Source organism: Stegastes partitus, unplaced genomic scaffold (assembly GCF_000690725.1).
Source record: "Stegastes partitus isolate 25-593 unplaced genomic scaffold, Stegastes_partitus-1.0.2 Scaffold1285, whole genome shotgun sequence".
Lineage (NCBI taxonomy): Eukaryota > Metazoa > Chordata > Actinopteri > Pomacentridae > Stegastes > Stegastes partitus.
Window position 1 is genome coordinate 129328 of NW_007579016.1, and position 16298 is coordinate 145625.

The 16298-nt window shown below is 39.3% G+C and overlaps 3 protein-coding genes across 4 annotated transcripts in view; 2 read left to right on the forward strand and 1 right to left on the reverse strand.

Moving 5' to 3' along the window:
* The first annotated feature begins 424 nt into the window (after positions 1-424).
* Positions 425-4125, forward strand: lyrm5b (LYR motif containing 5b). The gene is made up of 3 exons (XM_008298130.1): positions 425-715; positions 1797-1862; positions 3708-4125. Exons 2-3 carry the CDS (start codon positions 1818-1820, stop codon positions 3912-3914), a joined length of 252 nt encoding a protein of 83 aa, XP_008296352.1. The 5' UTR covers positions 425-715; positions 1797-1817; the 3' UTR covers positions 3915-4125.
* Positions 3957-11560, reverse strand: LOC103369416 (E3 ubiquitin-protein ligase RLIM). 2 transcript variants are annotated; one of them, XM_008298129.1, is made up of 11 exons: positions 11473-11560; positions 10904-11126; positions 8604-8661; positions 8110-8509; positions 7746-7837; positions 7590-7670; positions 6481-6556; positions 6231-6325; positions 5684-5802; positions 5476-5575; positions 3957-4305 (listed from the first exon to the last, which is right to left on the reverse strand). In XM_008298129.1, the coding sequence occupies exons 2-11, from the start codon at positions 11035-11037 to the stop codon at positions 4234-4236; spliced, it is 1227 nt and encodes a 408-aa protein (XP_008296351.1). In that variant the 5' UTR covers positions 11038-11126; positions 11473-11560; the 3' UTR covers positions 3957-4233. The 2 variants fall into 2 exon arrangements, with proteins under 2 accessions (XP_008296351.1, XP_008296350.1); XM_008298128.1 differs by having other exon boundaries at positions 7746-7840.
* Positions 11561-13921: 2361 nt separating this feature from the next.
* Positions 13922-16298, forward strand: part of ambra1b (autophagy/beclin-1 regulator 1b) — a 31377-nt gene continuing 29000 nt past the window's right edge. Inside the window, exon 1 of the mRNA XM_008298131.1 lies at positions 13922-14214. The gene's annotated coding sequence lies outside the window, so the exon portion shown is untranslated. The remainder of the gene's footprint in view (positions 14215-16298) is intronic.

Here is a 16298-nt window from a genome sequence, read left to right on the forward strand (position 1 = left end):
GTACCTAACCAAATGAAATGCTACAATTAAGACCCTACATCATCATTTAACATACATTTGCTTAAATAAATTAGATAAAGTTAACACTGATATTATGCACATTCTTATATATGGAGAAAAAATCCATTTATAGATATCCTTGTATAAGCAGAAAAAAAATATTGTATACATTACTGTATATGCAGCAAAAGTAATATTGTGCAGGAAAAAAACACTAAATCCAATGATTCCCTGTAAGACAAGGATAATAGCGACCTAATATGTTAAAAGCCTTGAGCATAATGTGTGGAAACCTGATAGAAATGCTGAAAATTTTCACCTTTAAAAGTATTATATCCCATAAAACTTCAAGTAAAAACTCAGCACCTCGGCTTCTGTTCATGTTGTTGTGCGCATGCGCCGGCGACTTTCTCCGTCGCGGGGGTTTATTATCTGCTTGTGAGACACTCTTTGGTTGTTTACCTGTTAGCCGCTAGACAAGGAGCTTTAAAGGTTTAAAGGTTTAAAAGATAAAAAACGCGACTTTACGTCGGTTATATAAAGTCCACAGTTTCCTTCAAAGTTTTATGCAAACAGCAGAAAGGAGCTTAGGGAGACACTGCAGCTGTTTGGGTGGTTTTAGCAGAAGTAAGGAGGCTAACGGCAGCTAGCTTGGTCGGCGAGTTCAGCCGAGTGCACTTTGAGCAGCTGCACAGATCAGAGGTCACCTGGACAGGTAACGAGCTGCTAATCCGAGTATTAACGGAATTAACACCGCGGTTAAAAAGCTGCAGACTCTTCCTAAAGTGTGTGGCTGATTTGATGTCTTGTTTTCTCACTTCTGCCTCCAGTGGAAACTAAACTAAACTAATCAGCTGGTTGGAGTCATTGACAGGTGCTAGCACAGTTAGCTTCCTGCTAGCAAAGTTTATTGTGGGCGTTCACGCTCTGTTTCTTTTAAAGATTTGAGAAACTAAAAGTTGATTCTGAATATGTACAAAGTGTATAACAATTTATTTGACCTCTGTACACCGAAAAAGACACCTGACAGACAGGTGTGTGTTACATAATAATGGCAGTGAGCTACAATTAACTTTTTAAAAACTTTATTTAGGCATTAAACTAAGTTTAAATCGATTAGTTGACAACTATTACATTGTTCCCCTGCTGTTTTGATAATCAAGCAACCTGTTTAATAGGAAAAGTCTCAATTTTTAGATTTCAACTCCTTCAATGTGAATATTTTCTGTTCTTTTTGCACATTTCTGACATTTTATAGATAAAACTAATCAATTAATCCAGAAAACAGCAATTACTTGTAGCCACAGTCAAAAATTAAGACAGAAAAAAACAAGAACACTGTACAACACTGAAAAAAGGCCATAATAATTAACTGTAATACACATATTTGATTGAAGAAGCTGCAAGTGTCGGTTATTTCACCGTTAATTTATCTGGTAATTACTGTCTGGATTAATCAATTAGCTTTTTTGTCTCTAAACTGATAGAAAACAGTGAAAAGTGTTGATCAGTGTTTCCCAAAGCTCAAGATAGCATCCCTAAATGTCTGTTCCTTCTAGAAATCTCTAGATTTCTATGAAGCTTCTGCTGAAACACTGATTATTTATTCATCTGTCGGTGGATTGTCAGCAGATCTGCGCTGTGATTTCTTTGTATTGTGAAAAAACACAATCACAGACAGCTCTGAACTTCTTTGTACAGCAGCTGGATCCTAATTAATAATATTTTCATAAATCCCATGGAGAGAAGACCTCTGTAATGTTGTTATTAACCTCCTCTTTCTCTGTCTTGTTCAGCTGTGACGGTCCTCTGGGACGATGGCGAACCCGCTGAGGGCTGAAGTGGTTCGACTCTACAAGAATGTGAGTCTGTTGATGTTTAGTTAAGAATACATCAACCAAAGTCTGATGCTGTTGCTGCTTCAAAGCTCTCAGGTGTAATATTTCGTTTTTTTCATGCCCGTAAATGTCATATTTTGGGGTTTTGGATGTTGTTTGGACAAAATGAGACAGAACTCATCTCCAAATAAAGAACACCAAACTCTTTAGATGGAGGAACAAGTAACTATTATGAATTTCAGACGGATTAATCTGCTCTTCACCCAGTCTCATGTCAAGTCAACCAGGAGCTTCTGACTCAAATGTTTAGGAGAAAAGCACAAATACTGATATGAACAAGCTACTTTATGTTTAAGCTTCTCTCAGATTTCACTTAAAATTCCAGGATTTGTGTGATACCGGGCTTTAAAAGTGAAAGAAACACACTTTTGTGACAGATCTTAAGTGTTTCCTTTATGATTTAAACACCCACTTCTCAAAAGTTGAAGAGACATGCAGCTAGTATTTGTTTTCTTACCTAAGAATGAACTTTTGGATCTCTGTGTAGCCTCGTCAGTGGTTTAACGTGGAAGAAACTGGCCTGTAAAGAAGCTTCTGACTGAAAAAGTCAAATTCAATTAAAAAAAACCTCGATTTTTCTAGAATAAATAATTAAAATTCTAGTCTAATGGCTTAAATAAGCTGCTTATGAAAAGGTTCAGCATAAATACATTCCAATAGTCACAGTTCATGTAAAAACAACCCATTTACATGCAGAAATATGAACAACAAATGTGGAGGTTCAGGTGTAAAAGAAAGTTTTATTTCAAATGTATGTTACCAAAACAAAAATAAAAGAACTGCAGCATGATTGAACACTTTCTCACACGATTAGAATATCATCATTCAGTGAATTTGTAGTTTTCAGTGTAAACTTTTCCATCAGAATGTGAGCGGCTTGTCCTGACACTGACGCTCTGAGTACATAATAATACAGTAACACGGTATGAGCAGTGAAACAAAACAGAATTGGTGCTTTTAATCAAATGCAGAAGCTGCCAGATGACTACAACCCAGGTAAACAGAAAATATAAGATTATATCAGCTGTATTGCAGGATGTTGCTTCGTTAGCACGTTTTTTTTTTTTTCCAGGTATAAAACTAAACTTTCCTCTGACTGTAAAAAGCAACTCGTCTTGTATCCAAATCAGCCACAAATGAATCAAAATTAAACGTTGTGTATTCCTGCAGCTGGAAAGTAAGAAATAAATGAACCATCTGAAGCTGATCCTGCAGATGTGACACTTTTCATTCATTTATTCAGAAAAATAAATCCGTTTTTAGCTCATTAATACGCCTGGTTTTGTTCTGTGTGGGAGTTTCTTGTGTCCCACGTTTGATTTTTCTTTTAATATTTGAACGTTTTAATACTGGAGCTTCTTCACAGGCCAGTTTCTGCCGCATTCAACCAGCTGCACGGAGACAAAGTCGAATATTACTGGAATACTTTGAGCGATAGATGTTTAAAATTTATGTAGAAGTCACAGCTTTTTTTGTTTTCTCTCCATGTTTGAGTTCTGGAAATGTGCAAACATGAACAGAACCTTGTCGATCAGCTACCCAACTATCCCCATGAAAAAAATGACAAATATACTTTTTACGAAGCCTTTTTTGAAACTTGTTCTTGAATTAAAACTCAGTGGGTTTCCTCCATCATGTTGATTCCATCACAAATAAAATTTCACACATTTAAAAACACTGTGGCTTCGACCAGACCAGCTAATCAATCAGATGTTGGTTAGAAATCATCCTGAAAGGAGCACAAACACACAAACTAAGTGACCAATCAGAGCGCTGCAGGTAACATGCAGGTGTTCCTGTCCTCCACAGCTCCTCTACCTCGGACGGGAGTATCCCAAAGGCGCCGACTACTTCAGGGACCGTTTGAGGGCGGCGTTTACAAAGAACAAGTCGGTTCAAGACCCGGAGCAGATCAAAGCGATGATCGCTCGAGGGGAGTTCGTGGCCCGAGAGCTGGAGGCACTCTACTACCTGAGGAAATACCGAGCCATGAAGAAGCGCTACTACGAGGACTGAGACTCAGAGAGACAAAAACAAAAACAAAAACAAAAAACGCGAGAAAGGAAACCTGGTTATTTATTGTCAGTGTAACTCAGCGTCACCGAGCAGCAGACTGCGACTGCCGTCCTCCGAGAACAACAGCAGCTTCAGAGTGTTATTGTTCTATTCCTGAAGTCAGGTCGTCACCGAGGACAACATTTAAATAAAAGTATATATAAAAAAAAAATCCCTCCCAAAGACGACTCGATGAGTTTCATTCGTCCAGTGAGATTCAAGTAACTCTGTCGTGGCAGGAAGACAAAGCGGCGGATCAGAGGCTCCGTCAGAGGCTCCATCAGAGGTTCGGGGGGTCCAGAGACTGTCCGTCAGCCAGGTCAGCTCTGCAGATCGGACAGGTGGTGTTGTCCTGTCAGAGCAGGAGGCAGGAGCATGTAAATGACACGTAAACAGTCTGAAAAACAGCTAAAGCTTCCTGTTTGTCAGTGTCAGATTGGTTGAAGCTGGTTAGCTTAGCATAAAGATTAGAAACTGTTAGCTCATCTTAGCATAAAGACCCCTAGCTTAGTGCTAATAAAAGGCTGTGAACGCAGGGAAATAACTTTTTTAGTTTCGCATTAAGAATGGAAACAGGGCAAAACAACTGTTTTGGCCAAGCATAAAGAGGGAGCAGTTAGCTTAGCTTAGCATAAAGACTGCAAATATAGAGAAAACCTGGTTTAGTGCTAATAAAAGACTGAAAGCAGGTTAAAACAACTTATTTAGCTTAGTATGAGGACTGGAAACAGTTAGCTTAGCTTAGGATAAAGACGAGGAACAGGGAGACCCCTAACTTAGTGCTGAGGAAGGACTAGAAACAGGGCGAAGTGGTTTCTTTTAGCTTAGCATAAAGACTGGGAAGAGGGAAACCACTAGTTTAGTGCTACCGAAAGACTGTAAATGTGGTGAAACAACGTCTTTAGCTTAGCATAAAGACAGCTAGCCTTCTGGTGTCTGCAGGTCTTAATGGACTTAAAGTAAAAACCATAACGCATGAATTCAGTTTCCTTAAAAAGCCTTGAAACACATTTAAATCTTAAATTTAGTTTCTACAAGTCTTTTTCTTTGAATAAATCTGTTTTAATAATAAATTGATTCAATAATTATCAGGATAATCCATCAAATTTCTGCTGTTTATCAGGGTCCAGGTCGCATTAATAACACATGATAACTACTTTGTCTGAGCACGTTTTCCATCATATTTTCATACTTTAAACAGTATGATGGTGAAACTGGTGTTAAACTACAGTCTGTGAGGAATTAATAAGTCTTAAATATGACACGGTGAACTCCTGAGCCAGCCTCTGACAAAAGCATCAACATGTTGTATCTGGTTTGTTTCAGCGGCTTTTTTTCTGCCAACTTTAACCAAAACAGTTCAGCATTAAATCTTCTCAGGGACACAATCTAAGCACAGAAAATAAGCCTGAAACTGCCACTAAACCAGATGTAACATGAGTCAGGGAGCTCTAGTGAGCAGGTAAGTGTATGTTTATTATGTTAAGTTTTGTTTCAGCGAGCAGTGAATGTGAGCCGTTACCTTCAGCCACCGGTCGATACACGGGACGTGGTAGTCATGGAAACAGGGCAGCATCCTCAGCTTCTCCCCGTCGGTGTATTCACAGAAGCAGATCTGACACCTGCCGATCAGCACAAGTCTCAGATTAACACACACGAGATATTCGAAACGCAGCCTCAGATTTTGCTTCACCGGCACTTTAAACTGGGCCGACGGCTGCTGGACTCACTGCGAGTTCCCGGCGCTGCTGGCAGACTGGAACGTTTTCGTAGGAAACCTCTGGATTTCCCTCCGACTCAGCTTCTTGGACACGACGGCACCTTGACGCTCCTCGAACTCCAGGAGAGCCTGAAAGACGAGCAGCAGGGTCGGACGATCAACGAGGGTTTAAAAGGCTTGTTTTCTTTAAAAGACTTGCCAAAATTTATCAGAGAAAGAAACAGTCCTTGAATGCATCACGTGTGCTGTGCAACTCCATCAGGAAAATTCAACAAATCCAAGTTTGAAATTGTGATATTTCATCAGAATCAATCGATCTTACACGTCTTATTTTAAAAATGAAACTCGCACGACTGACTCAGCTGCAACGGCAAAGAGTTTTCAGGTGAACTGAAGGCTGTGTTATGAAAATAAGACCAACTGGATCAATAAAGTAAATGCAGCATGACTCGAAAACAGTGAAAGATTTGTTGGTAGATGCATCCAACATGGTGAAACGTGAATGAAACTACATCTGATGTGCAGAGTAGCATAAAGAGTGACAGAGTGTTTCTCACCTCGTAGTCGTTTCCCTGAACGTCGTCTGATAAGTCCGGCATGGCGTTCCTCCTCCTGCTGCTCCGCCCACGTCGCCTTTGTTGACCAATCAGATCTGTACAAGCACAGCAGCTGTTAAAGGTTGAACCTGGATGGAAACCACTCGACTTTGAATCTCCATTATTTCTCCTTAACGTTACACATTTATGACCAAATAAGCAACGATTTGGTTTATTTATTCTGCGTTTATCGGAGTGCTGATGGTCGTACCGTCTTCGAAGCCGACCAGAGGAGAGACAGCTGCCAGGACCTGAGACATCCACCTGGGGTCCATGTAGGAATAACACTGCAGAGAGATGAAGACGCTGCACTTTATCACAGGCATCACAGAGGATCAACATCTGTACAGCTGTGCACGTGCTGCTCCTGATGCAGTAACATATGGGGCTGTTGGTTCAGACACATCTGGAGACGTGGTGGAGATGAAGAGACTGGACAAACTGAGAAGAACTGGAGAATCCTGATCAACCTCTGCACCACCGACTCCAACAGAAGAAAATTTTATTTACAACTCTGTCTGAGAGAAAACTCAGGTTTAAAATGTTCTGTTTCATCAAATCTGCAGTGCACTCCGTGTATATTGAGTTCGTTTTCTGTTATTTTGTAATTAGCTGTGTGTACTTTTCTACCATCTTTCTTGAGTTTTTTTTTTATATTGTGAGCTTTAATATTTTTGTTTTATTTCTTACTTTTCTATTCAACTGCTGTAACATAAGAATTTCCCAATTTGAGATAAATAAAGTTTATCTATTGGCCCAGGAAGCAGTAACAACAAAAACACTAAGTCACTCTGTATTTCATTTTCGATTGTATGTCAACTCATGAATTTGACTTTACATCATATTTTTTGACTTTTACATCTCATATACTTGACCTATTGAATTAAAAATGTCACTTTTTAGGTTATAATTTTGATTTCAAGTCACATTTTGGACTTTGTCTCATACTTCTGACCTCGTAAGTTCTTTCCCAAAAAAAAGTTTACTCTTTATCTTGTCATTTTGACGTACTGTGGATATTTTGGTTGATCTACGTTCCACCTGTGGCCAAGAGCTGTGGGCAGTGACCAAAAGAAAAAGATTGCAGGTGCAAGAGGTGGAAATGAGAGATAAAGTCAGGAGTTTGGTGACTGGTGAGAAGCTCAGAGTCGAGTCGCTGCTCTTTCACAATGAAGAGTCAGAAGAGAAAAAGCAAACGACCGCCTCCGTTTGAACCTCAGCTGTAAATGTTAGGAGATGGATGGACGTGAATGTTTTTAAACCATCTACTTTAGCTGACTTCATGTGTTTTATTGTGAACGTCTTGACCGTCCGTCTCACCCTGTGGTGGCTCTGATGATGAAGGTGATGATGATGGGGCTCCCTGCTGTGCGGCTCGGACTCCTCTTGGTCAAACTGAGCCTGAAGGAACAAACAGAAACAGTGAGCGTCCGTCTCCTCTGCACAGGTGATGCGTTTGTGTCTGGAGGTTCGTACCTGCAGGCTTCGAGCCAGAGCCTCGTCTTCCTCCATCTGCAACAAGCGAACAGCTCCGTCCTCATCGTCGCTGATGACGATGTGCTCCGTCGCTGCTGGAGGAGAAACAGTCGATCACAAACCTTTAAGAATTTAGTTTGTCTCTTCAGTCCTCACGTTAAACTAAATATTGTTTTGGATTCATTATTTACGTCTGCAGAGTTTTCCATGTGACCCTGCTGAGTTGTGATGTGGCTCTTTTTTACAGCATCATTTTATGTTGAAGTTAAGGTGCTGAAGCTCAGAGCCTTTCCAAATACTTACCATCTGAACTGTCGATTAAAAATGAGATGCTCACAGACAAACATTAGCACCGCCGCCTCACCTGCTGAAGTGTCTACTTGCTCCCCGTTCAGCCACCTTCTCTCCTCTGCAGTCAGGAAGGACAGAGAATCAGAGCTGGATGCTTCTGCTGCTGCCGTCGCCGGAGACGTTGAAGGTTGGATTTGTTTCGGCCGGAGGACTGACACCGGTGTGAGGTAGGAGGATGAGGAGGCAGAAGAAGAGGAAGAGGAAGAGGAAGAAGAAGAAGAAGAGGAGGAGGAGGAACAGGCTGCAGATGACAGCGGAGCCTCCAGCCAGCTGCCCAGAGGAAAAGCCCTGAGAGACGACGCTGGAACGAAGTCCACGCTGTGCTCCGTCAGCTTCTTACGCTTGGATTTATGTGCAAAACTGCGCTCACTGCCGCTGGCGTGTTCTGGTCCTGGAGATCCTCCAGCCGCCACCTGAAGGACACAAAACACACAGTCAGTCCACAATGAAGAGCAGATTCCTGTGAGAGTAAGGTGACCCCAACATGCAGCAGCAGCAGAGACTCACTGGGCTGAAGTGTTCCTCCGTGATAAGACGACGTCTCCTCCGCTTGCCGAGCTGAGGGCTGAAGCAAACACACACAGTTTAGTACAAAACCACAACTACTGACACTGTGATTAGTCAAGTGTTCCCATCTGTGTCTAACAACACAAACAACAGACAGATCACAGCATTACTTCACATCAGACGCATACTTCCTCCTTAGCTACAGCGTTGCTTCACTTCCTTTTAACTCTCTGAACTCCAAAACCCAAAGAATGCTATCTTTATTATTTTTTAATCACCGGAGTGACACCATTTATCAGCTACAAACTATAAAAGTCATCAGATGTTTTACTCTCTGACGGTCTTTTAACTCATCAACTGTGAAAATCAACTAAGTCAGTGGTTAAAATGGAGATATTTGATCAAAATCACTTTATTCTACATGTCTCGTAAACTATTTTCCCAAAAATAAATAATTTCCTCCTAACAGATGCTGTAAAAAGCAAAAAAACACAAAACAAAACACAAAAACAAACAAAGGAACCCACTCCTTAGTGCACAATGACAAAGATTCTGATTTTCCAGGTGAACTGTCGGCAGCGTTTACACAGAGCAGAGGAGACGAGTATGGAAACTAATTAATTAAAAATGTAAGTAACAAAACATCTATAGTTTATAGAGCCACCATTTATCAGCCAGAAACTCTGGACATTTATCTGTGACCTTAAGGCCAAATCAACTAAATCTAAGCTTAAAAGTATTATTTTTCCATTAAAAACACTTCATTCTACATTCTGTTTTAAAGATTTACTAAAAATAAACTGTGTTCTCTCAGCAGTTTCTGTAAAAAACAACAAATTCTGATCTCCTCAGTTAACCAGTGAAGCCAAAGGTGACTCAGCGGTGACCAGCAGTGACGTAAGGAAAAAAAAAAGGGACTTTTGGGTGAACTGTAGGCTGCGTTTACATACAGCAGAGAGAAGACGAGTGTAGAAGGAAGTCAAAAATGTAAATAGCTGAATATTTTCAGCATTATTAACACCTGTAGACACTTGGAAAAGGTTCTCCATGTTGATTATTGGTTTTGAAAATATGTGTAAAGTAAATAAACAAAGAAATTTCACTTTCGTTTTTGTCTTTTGTTTGGTTGTTGGACTTCATATCGCAGTGAGAAATGAACCCACAGTGAGGAAAACTGTGACAAGAGCAAAAAACGGCAAAGTTCAGACGGTTAAAGTGGACAAAAAGAAATAAATCTTAGTCAATTGTTGACAAGTTGTGGTTCCAACTGATGGACAGTCGGTGACGTTGCTGAGAGCAGATCTTTATTCTGATAAAGGAAAATCCCCGACAGTCTTCCTACGTTCTATCTGAAAGTGAAATTGAATATTTGGCTAAGTGTTGCAACTATACAGTCCTACAATTTGATAATTCCAGAGATTTCAATCTGGGGTTTTTTTTTCGGTTTTGTGGATGTAAAATGATCATGTCTGCTCTAGAAGCTGGAATTTTGGCTGCAGCTAATGATTATTTTAATTGTCTTTGATCTGCTGTTATATAGAAGCATATAAACAGAATTAAAAACTCACTTCATCCTTTGTTGACAACATCACATCCTCAGCTCGACATAAAGGAGACTGCACAGCTTTGGAAAAAGGTCTTGTGGTGTTTATTGTCTGAATTGTTAATCAGTGTTGATCAAAGCCCAGAACTACATCTTTAAATGTCTTGTTTTGTCCACAGCCCAAAGATTTTCCATTTAGTTAAAATCAAGAAGCTTTTTTTTTTCCTACATTCTTTAAATCAAAAGAGCAATTAATTTAACAGCTGACGGCTAATGATTGTTTTCGTTGTGGCTTTAGCTGGAGCCATTTGACAGTTATGCACAAGCACAAAGTAAAATTAGAATTTGATTAAAAAAATAGTTGGCAAGTCATTTTCTGCCTAATGACTAATCGATCGATTGACTAAATGCTGCTGCTCAACATGTCAACAATGTGATAGTAGTCAGTAATATTAGTTTTACAGACAGAAAAATCAACATGTTTGGTTTTTTGCAAGAAAAAAAAAGTGAAATTAAATAAGTTATCATCATGTCTTACATCCTGACGAGACCATATACATCCAGATTATAAACTTTTATGTTAGTGAAGCAGAATTAAGTCAGAAAACAAGCTGTGGAATAAAATCTAGAACATATCAGTGTTGTTTCTGTATTGTCTGCATTCTTTCCATACACATATGTAGATATCCACATGTATGTGTGTGTCTGTAGCTCGTGTACACTCTGTATTTTCTATGTATTTTGCCTGAGAGGGTACCTGGGTGTTTCTGGGACGATGATGGACAGATCCCGGTAGAGGACGTCCTCGGGGTCGAGGAGGCAGCCCCGGTTCAGACCTCCAGGACTGTCCGGTTCAGACGAACACGGGCTGGCTGCTAGTCTCTCCTCCATGGCCTCGTCCAGCGCTGATGCACACCTACTGCTCCCAAAACCTACGATCACCTCCGGCTCATATCAAGCAGCTCCAGCGGGCAGCTCACCTGGAACACCGCGGAGCACCGTGACCCGGAGGACGGTAATTAGCTAACTGAGTCTGATCCACAACAAATCTCAGATTAGCTGTTTAGTTAACACGAAAACAGGTGGATTAGATTTAGAAGCAGATGTGAAAGTAAAACGAGAACAGCTCGCTTTCTAAACTAAAAGTGACTCATTCAAAAAAAAAATCCCCGAAAACAAACTGGTCGTTCGTTAGCTCCGTTAGCACACAGAGCAGCCCAAGTAGCTGCTAGCAGGCTAACACGGCGGCAGAAACACGGAAAATCAATGAAACTTGACTCATATCAGCAATAGTACGAATATAAAGGAGACATCGGGTGACTTTACCGGGATTCTGCGGTCGTTGGTTCGGTTCGGTTCGTTAACGGTCGGTGTGCCGCCGAAGACCCACAACAGGATGTGCTACTCACAAATGAGATCGGGCATTTCCGGTGTCGGCCCGGAAAGTACCGAAGGGTCCTCTGTTTGTTTAAAGGATGTTTAATTTCAGTTTTAGTTTTTCTATGAGACATTCCATTCAACAAATAAATGATACTGAAACAATTTAAACTGCTGCTTCATTCAGAGACATTCATAAAGTCGTTCTCTTTTTAATCAATTTCTTTCTCTTTCTTTCTTTCTCTCTAATATAGTTACATCACATCTGGTATATTGTCTGTCTGAGACCTTTATTGTTTTATCTTCATTTATTTATTTTTTAGCCCTATTGTACTTCTGTATTTTTTTTTTCGTGCGTCTTTCATGCCTTATCTGTATCCAGTTGGTGAAACATGTAAATTTCCACCAGTGAGGGATCAATAAAGTTCATCTTATCTTATCTTGTTTATTTAATAATTACAGCACTTTAAAACAGCCCGAGATGACCAAATTTTTCACATTTTGGATAAATTTTGTGTAAATGGGGACACTTTCTTTTTAATTTTGGACAAATTTTCAAATTATTGTTTGAAACCATGTTGTAATTCTGGACAACGTTTTAATCATTTTGGACGTTTCTTGTTACTCTGGGCAAAGATATAGGTAATTTTAAACAACTTACTGTCATTTTAAATGAATTCAGAGTTATTTTGAACAGAGGGTTAGGGTTAGAGTCCATTTGTACAATCTGAAAAAATTGGGACAAATATTGAATCATTCTGGACAATGTTTTGTTACTTTGGACAAATTTTGAATCATTCAGACGTTTTTTGTTTCTCTGGGCATGATCTTACTAAAGTAAATTTAAATTAAAATGTAATTTTAATTTTCTTTAGTAGGATGTTGAGTCATTTTTAATATTTGTAATCATATTGGACAACATTTTGTTTCTTGAACAATTGTGGACAAATATTAGGTCATCCTGGACAATTTCTGTTACTTTAGACACATTTTCGATAGTTTTAGACTTTTTTTTGTTTTTGTTTTTGTTTTTGTTTTGCTACTCTGGGCAAAATAGTGAGTCATTTTGGTTACTTCAGAGGAATTTTGTTTCATTTTGCCAAGTCTCCATTTCATTTAACTTTTAAGTAAATTTGGGCAATTCTCAAGTCATTGTTGACATTTTCTGTTACTCTGGACAAATTTGAGTCATTCTGGACAGATTTTGAGTAACTGAACAATTTTAGATTAATTCTGGGCAAATTTAACGTCAGTTTGGACAGTTTTCAACACCTTTTGCACATTTTGTGGAAGGGATACTAAAGCAACCAAAAAATATTGAAAACATGAACATATTGAGAGTTTTCTAAAAAAAAAAATATCAGTGGAAGATGAATATTTGATTGAAAGAGGAAGACTGTTTCAAGGCTTTGGAGCATGACTTCCCTCATCTGCCTGTTCTGGGGATCTCAGAGGCCTGGAGGGAGCAGAAATGTACACAGATGCAAGGCTTTATAAACTAACAAAATAACCTGTTTTGCATATTACAGATAGCCAGTGCAGGGATGCTGGTTCAGGTTTGATGCTGTAAATGTTTTTGGAACCAGTTAGGGATCTTACATCAGCTGTAGACGAGACAGTGAGGACTAGCCGATACCAGGTACAGTGAGCTGCAAGAATCTAAACTCAAGGATGCAGTGGTCACAGTCTTAATCGCATTCAACCAGAGGGTGGATTTCAGCTTGTTCCTCACATGAAGGAGTGCTCTTTGATCACAGAGATATTTTTTTTCAAATTTCAGTGCTGAATCAAAGATGACACCAAAATCCCTGCATGGGCATGTAGGTTTACTGTCAGTTGTCTTAAATGTCTGGTTCTGCTTGTTGAGGTGTTTTAGGGACCAAACAAAAATGAATATTGTCAATATCATTTGCAATAAGACTGTCTTAACTGAGCAATATCAGTTTCAGTGTCATATGCCATAACTAATAATAGTGTAGACGCTTAGCAGTAATATTTGCATAGCCAAATAAGTGCAATTTTATAAAATTTTGTGGGGTTTCATTTTCTAATAATTAGATTTCATTTTTAAATTACATGCTGCAGGGTTTGATTTATAATGACGATCTTCTTTTTCTGCTGGAATGCACTTATCACAATGACTGTTTTTAAAAAATGTGACACATAAATAACAATGACTTGGCTAATTGAAACATAGCTTAAATGAAAAAGAACCTTTGAACAAACACCGGCGTGTTAAGAACTGAATAAAATGTCAGAAACCAGATTTGGAAAAATGTTTTTAACTGATTTTGTCATATCGGCTATCTTTCCGTACTGTCTGTGGTTACGGTGCGTTCGAACAGCTCCAATCGGCTCTCGGTTGATAAGCCTGCGTGTGTGGCTAGCTAGCTGCTAGCTAGTTACGCAGTAGCAGTTTGGCGTCGGGCAGCTAGTAAACCATTGGACCAATGCCTTAGAAAACGTTTTCTCTTCGCCCCCCCTCTGATAATATGAATGTTGTCCATTGATTTCAGTGGACGACGTTCGCTAGAATGACCGCATAATACCGATGTTAGCGACACACGGTTTATTATTAGTCTGCGGCCACATTTTCCGTTTCTGGCCGAGCTAGCGAACCAGCTAGCATAGCTGCTGAAGATAGCCTGTTACCTATGATGGCACAGCCCGAGAGCCGCTCGATAAAGGAAGGTAGGCCACACTCTCTCCGCGGTTTAAATCATTATTTCTACAGCAGCATCGTTAAAATCACACATTAGTAACGTATTTGGGATTTTAAGTTGACGCCGCTGTTCTTTAAACCCCAGAAAACCGAGCGCTTCATTTAGCAGATCGTTGGCTTGTTAGCTGTATCCGGAATGAGCTAATGCAGCTCTGCTTCAGAACAGGTTAAAACGCCTGCTAGCGTTATAGAAATTAACTTTTTAATGGTTTGTTAAGGGTTCTTGTAAAGCTAGCGTGTTGTTGGGTGTTTCGTTAATCAATCCTCTCGGTGTAGCGCTGAATACAAGCAAGAAAGGCGTTTTGCTTGTTGGTCATTTGTACAATAGAGGAGGCTAACTGTCCTCTGCTTATTTTGGTTTGACTGGAATCTAAAACGGGTTTTACTCTCATTAGCAGTCATACCGATATTAATACTGTGTACGAATATGTTGGCACTAATACTGTTCAACTCATACCATCTACTCTTTCTGTATTTTAGTATGAAATGACGTTAGTCGTGGCTCTGTGGTTATTTCAGGTGCAGATGTTACATCTTCTTGTCTTACTGTCAGTATTAAATAGCAAAGTTATTCTTTGTCCAGAGGCTGATTTTTCTGATGATGCAATATGTAAGAGAAAGGTGCTTTGCTGCTCTTCTAGAAAACAAAAAAGATAATTGATTAACAGCTTTGCAATGATTAATTGATTAGTTGTCAACTACGACATTTATCGTCGACTATTTTGATGATGGATTTTATTGTTTTTTTTATTGAGAAAAGATTCCAGCTTCTTAAATGTGAAGATTGTCTGTTTTCTTTCATCCTCTATGACATTGAACTGAATATCTTTAGGTTGTGGACAAAACAATTGATCCTTTTGGGGGTTGGGAAACACTGATCAATGTTATTCACCATTTTCAGACTTTTTATTGATGAAATAACTAATAGTTAATCAATAAAATAACCATTAGGTGTAGCCGTAGTCTAAAATACACAATAAATGAGAATACTGAGGATGTTATCTTGGGCTTTAAAAGAACACAAAGCAAGATTTCTCAAGTCAAAAATAACTTTTTTTGTTCTGTTTCAATAACAGAAGAGACCAGGTAGTGCCGCAAAATGAGATCTGATACGACAGGGGGAAAAAAAACAGCCTTAAATGTACAAAACAGCCACAAATGGAAGCTAAATAACTACAAATTGCACAAAATGACCACGAAGGTTCAAAGTATCTCGAGGTGCAAAACAACTACAAAGAGACACACATCAGACACAAATGATGAAGTGGCTACAAAGATTCAAAACAAGATGCAAAAAACTGAAAAGTAATGTAACATGAAATGCAAATTATTCTTATCTGCTAATGAGAGTTTACTAATATCTACTCGTGCGTTCGTTGCAGTGCTGTGATTATTTCAGGTGCAGATTTTGTGCAACACAGCGGACATTTCTGACATCTCTTGGCTTCACTTCTGAGCTGTCATGGTGTCCAACTTTAAATAGACAGTACGATGTCTATGACGACAAGAAAGACTCTTTGTGTCAGAAACTGGACGTTGAAGGGAACGATTGAGTTTCAGGACTACAAGAAACGATTGTTTTCATGACCAATTAATCTTCTGAGTTGTTTTTGTTCTTGTTGTCTAAGAAATGTCGTCAAATTGCAAAATCACAATCTCTCAGAGCTAAATGTGATGACTTCAAATGTCTTTTTTCACCCAGATGCCCCAAAATTGTTAGCTTACAATGATGTCTGACTAAGAAAAATGGGAAATCTTGTTGTCTAAGAGGCTGGAGTTTGTCTTTTGTAACCGTTTTTGCTTCAGAAGTGACTGAAACAATCGGTTATTGAAATCATTGCTGTTTTTTTTTGCCTTCAGTGATCATTCCAGCTCCAACCAGTAGTTCTATAAAATGTCAGAAAGTGATTTAAAAAAGGTGCCTACTTTAATTTCCTAAAGCCAGATTTTATGTCCTCAAATGGTTGCCTTTGTGCAGCCAGCGGTCTGCCACCTTGTGACACTCGGTTTGCTTCCATAAAACACAGAGAGAAGCAGTGAATCCTCACAGTTG